The sequence below is a fragment of the Pteropus vampyrus genome, unplaced genomic scaffold (genome assembly GCF_000151845.1).
Source record: "Pteropus vampyrus isolate Shadow unplaced genomic scaffold, Pvam_2.0 Scaffold18, whole genome shotgun sequence".
Taxonomy (NCBI): domain Eukaryota; kingdom Metazoa; phylum Chordata; class Mammalia; order Chiroptera; family Pteropodidae; genus Pteropus; species Pteropus vampyrus.
The window spans coordinates 679,093-693,264 of record NW_011888799.1 but is presented as its reverse complement, the minus strand read 5'-3'; the positions used below and the strand labels follow the sequence as shown (position 1 = coordinate 693,264).

The window sequence follows — 14,172 nt, the reverse complement described above, 5'->3', positions numbered from 1 at the left end:
GATAAAGAAGATAGGGTATATATATAATAGAGCCATAAAAAAAAATTCTACTTGTGAGAACATGGATGGACTATGAAGGCATTATGCTAAATAAAATTAAGTCAGAAGAAGACAAATACTGTATGATCTTATATGTGGAATCTAAAAAATCCCCAAACTCAGAGAAAGATGAGACTTGTGGTTACCAGAGGCACAGGGTAGCAGGAGGGGAAATTGGAGGAAGGAGGTCAGAAGATAACAAATTTCCAGTTATCAATAAGTGCCAGGAATGTAATCAACATGATGACTACAGCTAACACTGTCGTAGATAGGAGGATATGTAGGAAAGTTGGTCAGAGTAAACCCTAAGAATCTTCATCACGAGAAAATTTTTTCTTTCATATTTTTATTTATATGAGAAGGATGTCAGCTAAACCTATTGTAATCATTTCACAATACATGTAAATCAAACCATCATGCAGTACACCTTAAACTTATACAGCGATTTGTTAATCATTTCTCAATAAAACTGGAAAAGTTTAACAGTTACCATATGATCCGAAGTTACCAAAATGATACCACTCTTAGGTATATACCCAAAAGAAATGAAAACATAAGTCCACATAAAGACTTTCACATGACTATTATATCAACACTATTATAATAGCCAAACAGTGGAAACAACTGAAATGTCCACTACCTGATGAATGGATACATAAAATGTGTTCCATACAATGGACTATTACTTGGTAATAAAGAATGAAGTACTGCTCTATGCTATAACATGAACCTTGAAAATATGCTAAGTGAAAGGAGCCAGTCACAAAAGGCTCCATGTTGTATGATTCCATTTATACAAAATGTCCAGAACAGGCAAATCCACAGAGACAATAGATTAGTGGTTGCTTAAGGCTGGGGGTTGGAGTTGGAGGGAAAATGGGGAGTGCCTGCTAATGGGTATGGGGTTTCTTTTTAATATGATGAAATATTCCCAAATTGACCGTGGTAATAACTGCACAACCCTGTGACTACACCAAAAACCATTGAGTGGTACACTTTAAATGAGTGAATTTTATGTTATATGAGTTTATCTTAATAGACATTATATTATATACATATATAGAAGGTGCACAGCCCTGGCCTGATTTGGATGCTTCCTGTGTAACTGCTCGCACTTTGACTTTGGCCTGGAGACAGTTGCTCTGCCTCTTCTCCACCAGCCCCAGCTTGGTCCAAAGCCGCCTTCAGTAACCTACTGTTGCTGGCCCTACACACATTGCGCTTTCCTGCCCCATAGCACTTCCGGACAAACCTGCTGTGCTTTTCTGGGAGAGTGTCTGTGGCTCCAGAGCCTTTCTCGGGACTCCTCCAAGCACCAAAGGTTGGCAAAGCCATGCCTGAGCTACATTTCTGACCTTGTGTCCCACATGGGCCTTGGCAGCAGCACCCCTGTAAAGAGGTTGCATGCTACTCCTTAATCCTGGGCCCCAACTCAGCCCCACTGGTGACTCCTGGATTTGAGAGTCAGCCCAGTGCCCTTGGCCTTCCCTTGGCTCTTTCCCTTTCTGCCAGCTACCTGAAGATTTGAGTGGGTGGGAGGAGGTTTATAGGAAGGAAAGGAAAGGTGCCCCCCAAAACTAAATGGAGTATTTGGGGGAGAGAGTATGAAAAAGGGAGAGTTGCAGGTTGGTAGGGGAACTGTCAAGCCTCTTCAGGGCCTCCCAAAGAGCCCTCCTTTGTTGCCCACCCCTTGTGAGCAAAGAAACTCCGGTGCTCTTACAGAGGCTTTTATTCAGGAGTCAGAGGCTGCTTCCCTTCCTTGTCCCTGCCTGCCCCATCCATAGAACCCCACTCAGGAGGGTTTTGTCCATCTGTTACTCACAAATCCTTTGAAACTACAAATAGAGGGAGGGAGCCACTCAAAGAGAATCCCCTACCTGGCATAGGTAGACAGCCACGGGCCAGGTAGGCAAAGATCTCCCCAGAATCCCCACCCACTTCCCTGCACTGAGATAAGAGGAGCAGGAGGGGTCTGGGCCAGATGTGTAGTCCTCAGGTGGCAACCTGAGTTCGCCACCAGCCAGGCCAAGCAGTCTGGGTGATGCCCTGCAGCCCTTCCCTTCCAGAGGGCCTTCAGTCAAGAAGTGTCTTATTTGGAGGACTGGGACAGTCTTGGGGAGATGAGAGAAGGACAGTTGACCTCTTCACCCTGGGAAGGCAGGAGGCAGTCCTGGGAACAGCTCAGGACTCAGATGGCTCCAGGAAGAGGCCAGGGGACTGGGAGGGAACAAGGGTTTCCTAGGAAGCCCTGAGATCTTCTAGAAGAGCAGGACCATGGCCACAGGAACACTGTTCAGAACAATCTGCAGCTAGCTGAGGGATGAACCTCCCCAGAGGCAGAGGCACTCCTGGGGAAGTGCCAGGTGTTGGCCTGTAGAAGCCTCCTGAGGGCACAAGGGCACTAGCCTGGAGTCTGGCCAGAAGCTGGGGTGAAGGGGGCTGCTGGGCCACAGAGCAGGACCTGCCCAGGAAGCTGTGGCCTCTTGGAGAAAGACAATCCAGAGTGGGCATGAGACCAGGGTCCTCTGACCAGGCCTCGCCTTTGAGTGTTGATCCCTTCAGAAGACTGCAGCCAACACCAAAGGAAGCAGTAGTAGCAGACCCAGAAAAGGGCCCCAGATGTAACCAGGGCCTGAGTTTGGCTCTGAAGAGATTTTAGGGTCCTCTGCACCTGTGGGAAGGGAGAAGGTTTGCCTCAGCCTGGAGATAGCTCTACCTGACCTCCCACCCACCACCCCACCAGGCATGCAAGTGGGGGTCCAGCAGCTAGGAAGAAAGCTCCTACTCGGAGGGTGCATGCCCCACCATGCCTACGCTGCCTATGTTGGGGGCAGGGTGCTGACAATCTGGAGTCAGGAGGGAAGGTAGGATGGACACTATAGGCCTTAACCTGCAAGGACAACTGCTGGGCCAGGGTATTAGTGGTGGCAGAGATATTGGGGAAATTGAGTAGGGAATTGGAGAAGGTGTGCCCCAAGTGGTCCAGTGTGGCCTGCAGCTCACCTGGTTCATTCTGGGTTAGAGAAACTGAGACCAAAACCTCACTGGACAAAGGCGACTCAGCCTCAGCCTTGCCCTCCTCCTGGGAGTGGGATCGTGGCTCCTGTGCCCCTGTCAGGGATATCTTGGGGTGCAGAGAACTCTTTGGGCTCCTGGAGGACATTCTTGTCCTGCTGGCCTCTTTGTCTGCCAATTTGAGGATGGGATCCTGGGTCAGACTGGGGGAGGTAGTTGGCCCTTCATCCAAGGAGAGCAGGCTGTGAGTTTCAAAAAAGGAGGGGACCTCGGTTGTTAAGGAAGGTGGAGCTTCTGTTGCCATGGAGGAGGGGCCTTCCGTTGCTAAGGAAGATGGTGCCTTGGTCTCTACAGCAGGTAGAGCTTTGGTTGCCAGGGAGTCTGAGACCTCTGTTACCAAGAATGGAGTTTCTGTTCCTGGGGAAGAAGAAATACCCGCTTTCCTAGAGTCTGAAGCTTCAGTTGCCAAAGAAGATGGGGTCTCAGTTACCAGATAAGGCAAGTCCTGAGACTCTTCTGGGTCTCTGATAGGTTCTGATAAGAGAGATAAGGCCTGGCATTAGTGTTACGGCCGGACCCCATATCCCTCACCCCACCGCAATCAAGGCGAAGCGACCAAACGTCCTATGAAGACACACAAACACACATACACTCTCTCCAGCGAATATATCCCTAATTAATAATAAATGCTCCTCCAGTCACCTCCTTGTCCAAGTCTTCCTCTCTCTGCTCTCACACTGCCACTTTTTCAGGAGACTTCTCAAGCTGAATTCCTGTTAATACTCCGACCACGCCCACCAGTCGGCTCCGCCCACCAGTCGGCTCCGCCCACCCAGGCTTTCTCCATCTGACTACGCCCACTTCGCGCGGAGCTCGGGAGCCGCCGGACTCTCCTCTACCCTCCGCTTGGAGGGTTGAAATCCTGTCTCTGGGAATGACAGGGCGCCACAATAGGTGCTCAGGGAGGTCAAAACAGGCTTGGGAACTCGGATGGGGAGGGAGTGCCGAGGGTCCTTGGAAGTTGCGTCCAGCTGGGCCCTTCCCCTGCCCACGCACCGCTCTGGTGCCGGGAGAGGCTCGGGACGATCCAGTCCCTTCCCTCCCCTTCCTCACCCTCCCCAGTCCATCCCCAACTCACCACAGACGAAGTTCTCACAGCGGTAGCCTGAGGGACATTGGGAACACGGATGCCCCTCCTGGTAGGGCCTCTGCCCCTTCACGTTCCCTCTGTAGGAAGAGAGCAAAATGCTGGAGGTCCGTGGTAGACCCTGACCCTACCCCTGATACACACACATAGTCCGAAAGGGCCCCTGGCTCTCACACGCCCACAACTAACTTGCTGGGCCAGTGAGAGAAGATTTCCATCGGTAACCTCACAACCCCCCAAAGGTATAGGACATAGGCTCCAGATTGGCCCCCTCCCACTTGCCTAGACTGCGTCTGATTCAGCCCTCCCTATAGGGCTCCCTTGTACTCACGGGGGCTCATAGTTGCAAACCAGCAAATGGATATTGGTCTCCTCAACGCCCTGGAGCTTCTCACAGAAGTGGGAGCCACAGCCAATCCTCTCTGTCTTGGCCCAGACTACCTGAAGGACAAATCCAACAGTTTACCCTGGGTAGGATGGCCTCTAGCTGGTGTCTCTTTAGACCAAATGGGGAGAGGAAGAAGCCTTATAGCCTGTTAGATGTGAACCCCTGAGGACATGTAGCTTCAGGACAACTCTAAACAAAGGATTTGAGGGAGATTTGTTCTGAAGAGTCTACTCTCCCTTGCCAACCATACGCACCATTTCATCAGGCCTCTCTTCCTTTGAAAACCTTCCCTTTTGATATACCCTCTTGAATTCTTCCTAGAGGCTATTGCATTTTAAACCAGGGGTATATCCAAAGGAATTAATCTCAAATGGGAGAATCTTAGACATCAGCAACAAGTAAAATCCAAGGGAGGGAATAGGAGGAGCCGTTTTGGAAACAGAACTTCTCCCAAATCACAAGGAAACAGGAACTTGCTCTGTAGTCTCTAAGTGTGTGTCTCCTAGCTGCTAGAAGTTCTGTCTTAAATATAAAATTTTAAGTCAAAACAGCCTTTGTGCACTGCCATGGGCTTAGACCAGCAACCTCCTCTTGTTATTTCTTGGCCCAGACAGCCTAGGAGTCACTCAAACTGAGGCCAGATTTTGCTATGAGATCTGGTTCTGGCTGTTAATTCTGCACACCGTTCCAGGACTGGGGTCTTTCTGCTTGAATCAGCTGAAGGTCCTCCAGGTACCACTCGGGTGATTTCTCCCAGGCAGAAATCACCTGAGTGCACACACAACTCAGGCCTACAAAAGGCTGAGATGGAGATGGGGCAGACCCACTCCTGCTGGGCACAGACTGCAATCCTAGAGGAGAATGTGTGTGCGGGGGAGGGAAGTGCAGGAGAGGTGGCAGGGTATACAGGGAAGGGGGCAGGGAGGGCCGACGCACCCTCACAACTTCCTGATCTGGGCGGATGATGTTGGGATTTCCTGCCCTAAAGATTAGCACTAAAAATACCACCTAAAAGAGGCACTGGAAAATCAAATTGGTGGATATGGGTAGGAGGATGATTGTTTTATTTTCCTTTGTCTTTTCTTAAAAACTTATCTTCACGTTATTATTTGAACAACAAACACTGGGAGGAGGAAAGAAAGAATTCAGTAATACTAATGTTAATTCCCCTACACACACACACACACATGCACACACCCTTACTCCTCTTAAATGCAAATTCAAACTTTCAAAATGCAGTGAGAATCCCGACATAAGTAAAAGGTGATGGTGAGGCAGGACATGCTCTCAGAAGACTCCCTGAAACCTTTCCTCAGTGACAATTTGCTCTTATTTACAGTGTTCCAAAAGCAAAAAAAAAAGTTAAGCAAACAAAATTGTGTGCTTTATCATCCTCTGGCAGATTAGAAGCAGCAACTTAGGCACCGTGAGAAATGCCAAAAGGACAGTGAAAGAAAGAAGTGGGGTGGGGCATTTACTGCTGGGGCAAAAGCTCTGCATAACGCAGGCTGGAGGACAGGACTGCTACCGTCCAGGAAACGGCCCTGAGACCCCTAACTGAGGTCTCTTCAGTAGCAGCAGGCCGAAAGGGATGGCCTCGGTTTTCACATGGTGGTTTTTAAAGAAGAAACTGAAAATGGTTTAGTCAGTTTGAGAAGCCGACTTCGTCAGAGGCCTGGACAACCATTAACTACTCTGGAAAGATGACTTTTATGAAGGATTTTGGGGAGTTTAGTGTGTAGACTAAAGGACCTGCCAGTGAAGGGACAGGTGGCCCCGTCTTGTATCGCCCATGGCTGATGCGGCCCCGCCCATCTGCCGGCCCGCCGGCCCTCGCACCTGCGTGTAGTGGCCGCACATCTGGCCTGGGTCGCAGGTGGCGGTGCTGAGGTTGTAGTGCTCGTGCTCAAGGTACCACTCCTCCACGGCCAGCGGCACGTCCATGCCCTCGTCGGTGATGGCGAACAGGTTCTCGCCGCGCTTCCCACGCGCTTTGTTGTGGCCCCACACACACTCCTGCGCGTAAGCCTTAGCAAAAGCAGCCAGCTCCTCGTCCCACCTCTGCGAGACAGGGACAGGTCGGGGAAGGAGATGAGGACGCCTTGGGCTCGATGGAGGAGGGGGGGGTTGGGAAAAGGAGGTGAGGATGCCCACAATTCTGAACAGAGAAGTAGATTGAGGATTTCCTCGGGGCCTTCGGAGGCAGGAGACCCTCCCTCCTTAGTAGGATGACTCTTAGTCATATCTGGAAAAGGTCTCTGCTCCTGATGAACTTCTGTGGAGAGGCGCGAGGGTGCCACCCCAGGCGGTGGAGTTAGCCAGACTAGGGACCATTCACCAGCTGTGTAATTTTGAACAGATTCCCTAACCTTTCTGAACTCACAGGAAGTTGAGAAGAGTAAAGGAAGAGTAAATATTAATATTAACATTCTTCTGTGAGGAAGGTGGGCAGTGATGCCCCTGCCTACCTGCCCGAACTGCTTTGAAAACCACAAGATGTCCAGTGAGATGTTCAATGGCTGGGTTTATTCAGCCATGCCTCTGCCTCTATCCATTCACCATAAATCTGACTTGGGGGTCAACGCTCCTCTCTCAGCTTCCACTCTCCCCTTGGAATAGCCCAGCCTCCGTGGCTTTACCAGCTGCAGCCTTCCATCCTGAGTGCTCTTCCCAAGGGCTCTCAATTCTTGTCAACTGATGACCCCTTTCCCCCCTCAAAATTATGTGCCTCTGTATGACTCACTGAGAGGCTTCTTTTTAGAGCTTTGGTGGCCCAAAGTACTTTCAGATTCCAAAGGCAGCGTTCTCCAGTGGGGACCTCAGGTGAGACAGCGAGAGGAGGCATTTTAGGTTAGGGGGCCTCTGAGGTTCTCTGTTCTTGGCTGGGAGGACAGGCCCAGTGTGGGTGGGAAGAGGGATTAACAAGGCATCCGACCAAAGGATTGAGGAAGGAGGCCTGGATCCCATTAAACTTTGTCCTGGCCTCTCCTGGAAAGGGATTGCCTGGCGGTAACTCTTGCTCCACCCTCTGGGGGCCCATCCAGCTGTGGGAGCCAGACAGCCCATAAAGCTCCTAGAGCTTGGGTGACCCTGAGGGAAGGAGGCTGTGTGGCCACACCCACTCTCTACCCACAGGAGGCTTTCAGGAGCAGCTGCCTGGGATGGGGATGGGAGCACTGCAATGAGAAGAGCTCCACTGCTATGACTGGGCTTTTTTTGTCCCAAATCGCTGGTCCCTGAGGTTCTCTCAAACTCTGGTAACAGTGGAGATAAGGAATGGGAAAGGGGCAGAGTGTTGGGGACCAGGATCAAAATGTCTGGGATGACTTGCAAGACTCCAGACTAGACTGTAAGCTCCTTTGGGGTAGGACAGTGTGTATCCCCACTGTCTGGCACAGTGCTGGCATATAGCGGGTACTCAACAGATATTTGTCAACTGATCACAGATACAGGGCCCTGCTTAAAGCAGTATCCCCTACAGAGCCAGGCTGTCACTTCCATTCACTAGATGCCTGGAGCCCCACCATTAGAGAGTTATTCCCTTGGGATTTAAGTCTTCTCAGTGGTCTAGAGACCCCTAGGGAGCTTCAAGAGTCCTGGCACCCACCTGTATTGGCCACATGGTCACCATCTGAAAGCAATTCATTCACTCGCTCACTAACTCTCTCATTCATTCATTCAACAGTCCTGGGCACCATGCCAGCCCTGGGATGACAGCAAAGAACAAGAAGCCATGTTGTCATAAACTACAAACTGGGTCACCATGTGGGAAACGAAAGGTATACAATGGGTAGAATGCAGGCATCAAAGAGGGCCATTTAGCTCAACCTGTGGGTAGAGAAAGAGACAGTAAGCTAAATGTCAAAAGATGAGGTATTGGCCAGTGGAGAGGAGAAAGGCATCCTGAGAAGGCACTACATGAGCAAAGGCCTGGAGGTGAGAAGCAGATTTTTGGTTCGGGGAAAAGATAAGCTATTCAGGTTACTGAAGGAGAAAGTGGGCAGGAGAGGAATCTGGAGATGTAGGCAGGGGCCAGATATGCAGAGAGGTTTCTCAGGAGCTGGAGCTTTATCCTAAGGCACTAGGGAGCCAATGGGAGCCCATTGAAGGGTCTTGAGTAGGGTCGGGCCTGTGAGTCAGATCATTCATTTTGGTAGCAGAGGCCAGAGGCTGGGGAAGCCATTCGAGGCTGTTCTAGGAGTCCTTGGGAGAGGAAATGAAAGACTGAACCAGGCTTGTGCCAAACGGATTGGGTGGGCTTCAAAGAAAACTGAACCTTCTTGGAGGTAAAAGTGGTGATTAGATGTGGAGGCTGAGGAAGAAAGAAGAGTCCACGATAATCCCCACCTGCCTCACCCTGGATCCATTCTTGCTTTTGTTAATCCCTTACTGAGCACTTACTACTTGCCAGGCACTGTTCTAAGTGCTTTATACATATTCGCTCATTTAATCCTTACAACCATCCTACAAGGGAGTTTTTATGTTATCATCCCAATTTACAGATGAGGAAGCTGGGCACAGAGAGGTTAAGTAACTTGGCTGAGGTCACACAGCTAATAAAGGGCAAAGTTAAGATTTGAACCCATGCCATATGGCTCCTGAGTCTCTGCATTTGCCACTGCTGAGGTTGCGCCTGAGCCTTGTTCCCACCAGGCAGCAGCATATCCCCTCAACCTCTGAACTGCTTTCAGGAATGTTACCCAACACCTGAGATCCACCTCTGTTTGCAAAGCAGCTCCCAGCCTGTGTAGCCTCCCAGTCTCGGCCAGCAAGACTGTAGGGCATCAAGGATCTACAGATAGGGAAACGGAGGCCCAACACTGAGTTTCAGGCTTCACTCACGGAGTTGCTGGCAGAGCTGGTACCAGCATCCAGGGCTCCTGATTTGTTGTCTGCAGTCCCTGGTTGCTCAGTGGTGGTGCTGTGTGTGTCTGTAGAGCCCCTCTAAGATCTTTTTCATGTGTCATCCTGTCTGACTCTCAGGGCAGGGATGCCCTGGATCAGGAAACTGAGGCCTTTGGTAGTAAAGGGGCCCACCAGAAACACTTTGCAATATTGGACAGAGCTGTTAGAACTCTAGTCTTGGACACCCAGGCTCACTGCCGTGTTCCCCAGGTATGCCTTTGCTCTCAGGCACCATCTATGGCTCCATGGACACTGACCATCAACTTCCCAGGACACCTGAGGGAGGGCAGGAATGGGGTAAATTTCTCACTTTATCTCTTTTAATCCTGAGCATAAACATTCTGTCCCTTACCCTGCCATCAGATAACTCTCCCTCCCTGACAAGAGGTAACCACCTCCCTGCCTTGAATCTGGCTTCTTTCATATGTAGGCAAGTCCATGTATGTTTGCTACATTGGCATGTGTTCCCGCCTGTATACAACAGTATTTTAAACTGCATGTAAATATATTCTACTGTGTCTATATATGGAGAGAGATTTCATTCCCCTGCCATTCAGTATTACATCTGTGAAATTCAGTACATGTTGATATATACGTAGCTCTAATTACGACCCTATTTTACAGACGAGAAACTGAGGATCCTTACTATGTTAAGGGACTCACCCCAAATTATGGGTCTTGTAGGTGGCCGAGACAGAATTTAAACTGTGTGATCCATAGTGCTCTCTGCTTCTGCTTCCTGTACTCGCCCTACTTCCTCAGTACTTCCCTCCTACCCAGAGGCCTGGACCCATCCTATGTTTCGTCTTCTCATCTCCTTGGAAGGCATCTGAAAGACCGTTGTCAGTTGTCACCATTGTCACCAAGGTGTTAGGAGTATCCTGTGTTCCACCTCCCAGGGGGCACATGCATTTTAGGAAGCACTGGGAAAGGGTCATTGGGGTGGGAAGCTGGGGCATTCAGACCTGGCTCTATCAGCTCTTTGATCTGCAAGCCCCTGAGAGACCAGCTTGTCCCTCTGAGGCTCAGTTTCCACAGTTGTATAATGGGGCTTCTTATGGGGACCTATGAATTATATAATGTCAGAGACTCTGTCACTGACCCAAGAGCCGAGTCTCTGAGATGGCTTCAGCTAAGGGATGGGAGAGATTGGTGGGGAGCCTTGCCCAGCACCCCTTCAGTCCCGGCAGGTGAGTGCCCCTGGCCACACTCACCATTTGCAGCATGTTGGCAGCTGGTGGGGACACTTGGGCACGGTAGAGGTTGTGCAGCTCCACCATAACACGTTTCTCATCATCACTGAGTGCTCCGGCAAGGCCTATGGTGGCCACCAGCAGTAGCAGTGGCAGCAGCAAAAGCGCCAGGAGACTGCGGGAGCTGTGCATGGTGACCAGCCCTCTCTGCCTCTCCCATCCAGGGGTCTGGCAGCTGGATTTAAAGTCCTTCCCACACAAGCACCACCCTGGCTGGGGCGGTGGGAGGGGCTGTCTGGAGGCCTGGCCAGGCATACACAATGTCTTGGGGAGGGCTGGGTGCTTGGGTCCAGACCAGAGTTGAGTCCACTCCCAATCATTTATTTCCCCTCAGAGTCCTTGGAAAAAGACTCCTTTCTCTTGGTAACAGAGGCTCAGGCCAAGAACTGTGTGAGTGCTGCAGTCCTTCCCAAGTTGTGGACAGGTCCTCCAGGGGCAAAAGTACAGTAACCTCTGCAGAGATCATACCCACTGAGTGCTGAAGGCAGATAAGGGGAAGGAAACCACATGGACCCTATCCCTTAAAGGACTGGGCAAGAAAGAGAAGGCAGGTGGCTTGTGGAAGGATGGAGGAGAACAAGAAGTATTTGGTAAAGGTTGAGCCAACCTAAGTCTGAATCCTGGTTCTGCTTCTTTGCTAGCAGTGACAATAATAATACCTACCTCATCGGGCTCGAAAGAGGATTAAATGAGATTAAATGTATGTAAAGCACCCAGTACATTATCTGGCACTTAGTAGGCCCTCAGTAACAGTAGACAACAATCACGCACATGACATGGCCTTGGCCAGCTCCTAGCTCCGTGGGGAGGTAGGACTCTTGCTTATCAGAGGAGGGACTGAGGTGTTTCTCAGTCTAGCTGTGTCCTGGAATAGGATTTTTCACTATGAATAAAATTTTGGCTTCCATATGCCCCTGTGAATGCATGTTCTTGAGGAGCTCATTTGGAAGTGGGATGCTGGGACCACTTCAGTTCTGAATCTGTAGAAAATAGAATGTATCTGTTTTTGAAATCAAGAGAGAGCAGAAGAGTAGAGGGGTGAGTGAGCTGATGCAGCAGGAGCGGAGGGGAGGGTATCAAAAGAGAAATAGGCCCACTGGCCAAGCACTTGCATTGTAATGACCATGCAGGGGCAGAGACCAAGGTCTTGGCCTTCGTGAGGCAGGAAGCTGGAGCCAATACTGCTGAGTTCAACTAGGACCCTTGAAGCCTGCACTCCCAGTGAATAGGGACCTGGAAAAAGTCTGCTCATTGGCTTTGGAGGATGGCAAGAAAACCTGTCACTGCTCAGGTCTCTGGGTAAAAACAAAAGTAAAACAAAAACAACTTGGATTCAAAAACAAACAAAATTATTAGAACTAATTTAAAAATTCCGCAACATTGCACGATACAAAATCAACACACAAAAACAAGTTGTGTTTCTATAGACTAACAATGAACAATCCAAAAAGAAAATTAAGATAATAATTCCATTTACAAAAGCAATAAAAAGAATAAAATACTTAGAAATAAACTTAACCGAGGAGGCAAAAGACTTAATACATTGAAAAGTACAAAACGTGGCTGCAAGAAACTAAAGAAGACACAAAGAAGTATAAAGAAATCCTATATTCATGGACTAGAAGTCAATACTACCCAAAGTAATTATAGATTTAATGCTATCAAAATCCCAGTGATAATTTTTTTTGTAGAAATAAAAAGACCATCTCAAAAAATCATGTGGAATCTCAAGAAACCCCAAGTAGCCAAAAAAAAGTATAATTAAGAAAAACAAATTTGGAGGCCTTACACTTCCTGATACTACAAAGCTACAGTAATCAAAACAGTGTGGTACTGGCATAAAGACAGATATATTACATCAGTGGAATAGAATACAGAGCCCAGAAATAAACTCATGCACATATGATCAAATGATTTTTGGCAAGGGTGCCAAGACTATATGATGAAGAAAGAACAGTGTTTTCAGCAATTTATGTTTGGAAAACTGGATATCCACATGCAAAAGAATGAAGTTGGTCTCTTACTTTACACCATCTACAAAAATTAACGCAAAATGGATCAAAGACTTACACATAAAAGCTAAAACAATAAAACTCTTAGAAGAAAATACAGGGGGGAAACTTGATAACATTAGGTTTGGTAAAGATTTTTTGGCTATGACACCAAACACATAGGCAATGAAGAAAATATAGATAAATTGGACTTAATTAAAATTAAAAACTTTTGTGTCTTATAGGATGCAATCAACTGAATGAAAAGGCAACCCACAGAATAGGAGAAAATATTTTCAAATCATATATTTGATAAAGGATTAATCTCCAGACTATATAAAGAACTCCTACAACTCAACAACAAAAAACCTAAACAATCCGATTTAAAAATGGGCAGAGGATTTGAATAGACATTTCTCCAAAGAAGACATTCGAGTGGCCAAAAGGCCCATGAAAAGATGTTCAAGGTCGTTAGTCATTAGGGAAATACAAATCAAAATCACAATGAGTTATCACTTCACACTCATTAGAATGGCTATTATAAAAAACAAACAAACAAATTAAAAAAAAAAAAAACTATAAAGCAACCCAGAAAATAGCAAGTGTTGGCAAGGATATAGTGAAATTGCGTTGCTTCTGGGGATGTAAAATGATGCAGCAGCTATGGAAGATATTACGGTGGTTCCTCAAAAAATTAAACAGAATTAATTTATGATCCAGTAATTCTACTTCTGGGTATATGCCCAAAATAATTTAACACAGATTCTAATGGTATTTGTACACCAGTGTTCACAGCAGCACTATTCACAATAGCCAAAAGGTGGAAACAACCTAACTGTCCATCAGCCTTTGAAAGGAAGGAAATTTTGACCCATGCTACAACCTGGATGAACCTTGAAGACATTATGCTAAATGAAAGAAACCAGACACAAAAGGGCAAATATTGTATGATTCTACTTATAGGGACCTAGAGTGGTCAATTTTTATAGAGAAAGAAAGTAGATTCATAGAGACAGAAAATAGAATGGCAGTTTCCTGGGGCCGGAGGAGAGGTAAATGAGTTATTTTTCAGTGGGTACACAGTTTCAGTGTGGGAAGATGAAAAAGTTCTAGAAATGAATATGGTGATGGTTGCACACATGAATGTACTTCATGCCACTAAACCATATGCATAAAAATGGTTAAAATAGTAAATTTTATGTTATGTATATTTTAGCACAATAATTCAAAAAAGAATTTGGGGAATTCTTAAATTAGTTCAGAGTGAGTTGGCTTGAGTAGTGGTAGCGGGATAGTTTTGGCAGAAGCAGTTTTCACAACCTAGCCACTTGGGCTATCCATGAGAGGAAAAACTTCCCCAGCTTTAGCTCACAATCAGAAATTATAAAACACATGAGGAGCTGAGCTACCATAAGAAACAGAATACAACACAAA

At 47.7% G+C, this 14,172-nt stretch overlaps 1 protein-coding gene across 1 annotated transcript; it reads right to left on the bottom strand.

Annotated features, from left to right (window-relative positions):
- Positions 1-2,597: 2,597 nt before the first annotated feature.
- Positions 2,598-10,879, bottom strand: PI16 (peptidase inhibitor 16). The gene is made up of 6 exons (XM_011354542.1): positions 10,709-10,879; positions 6,429-6,650; positions 4,533-4,642; positions 4,193-4,281; positions 2,940-3,588; positions 2,598-2,739 (listed from the first exon to the last, which is right to left on the bottom strand). Exons 1-6 carry the CDS (start codon positions 10,877-10,879, stop codon positions 2,598-2,600), a joined length of 1,383 nt encoding a protein of 460 aa, XP_011352844.1.
- Between the last annotated feature and the right edge of the window lie 3,293 nt (positions 10,880-14,172).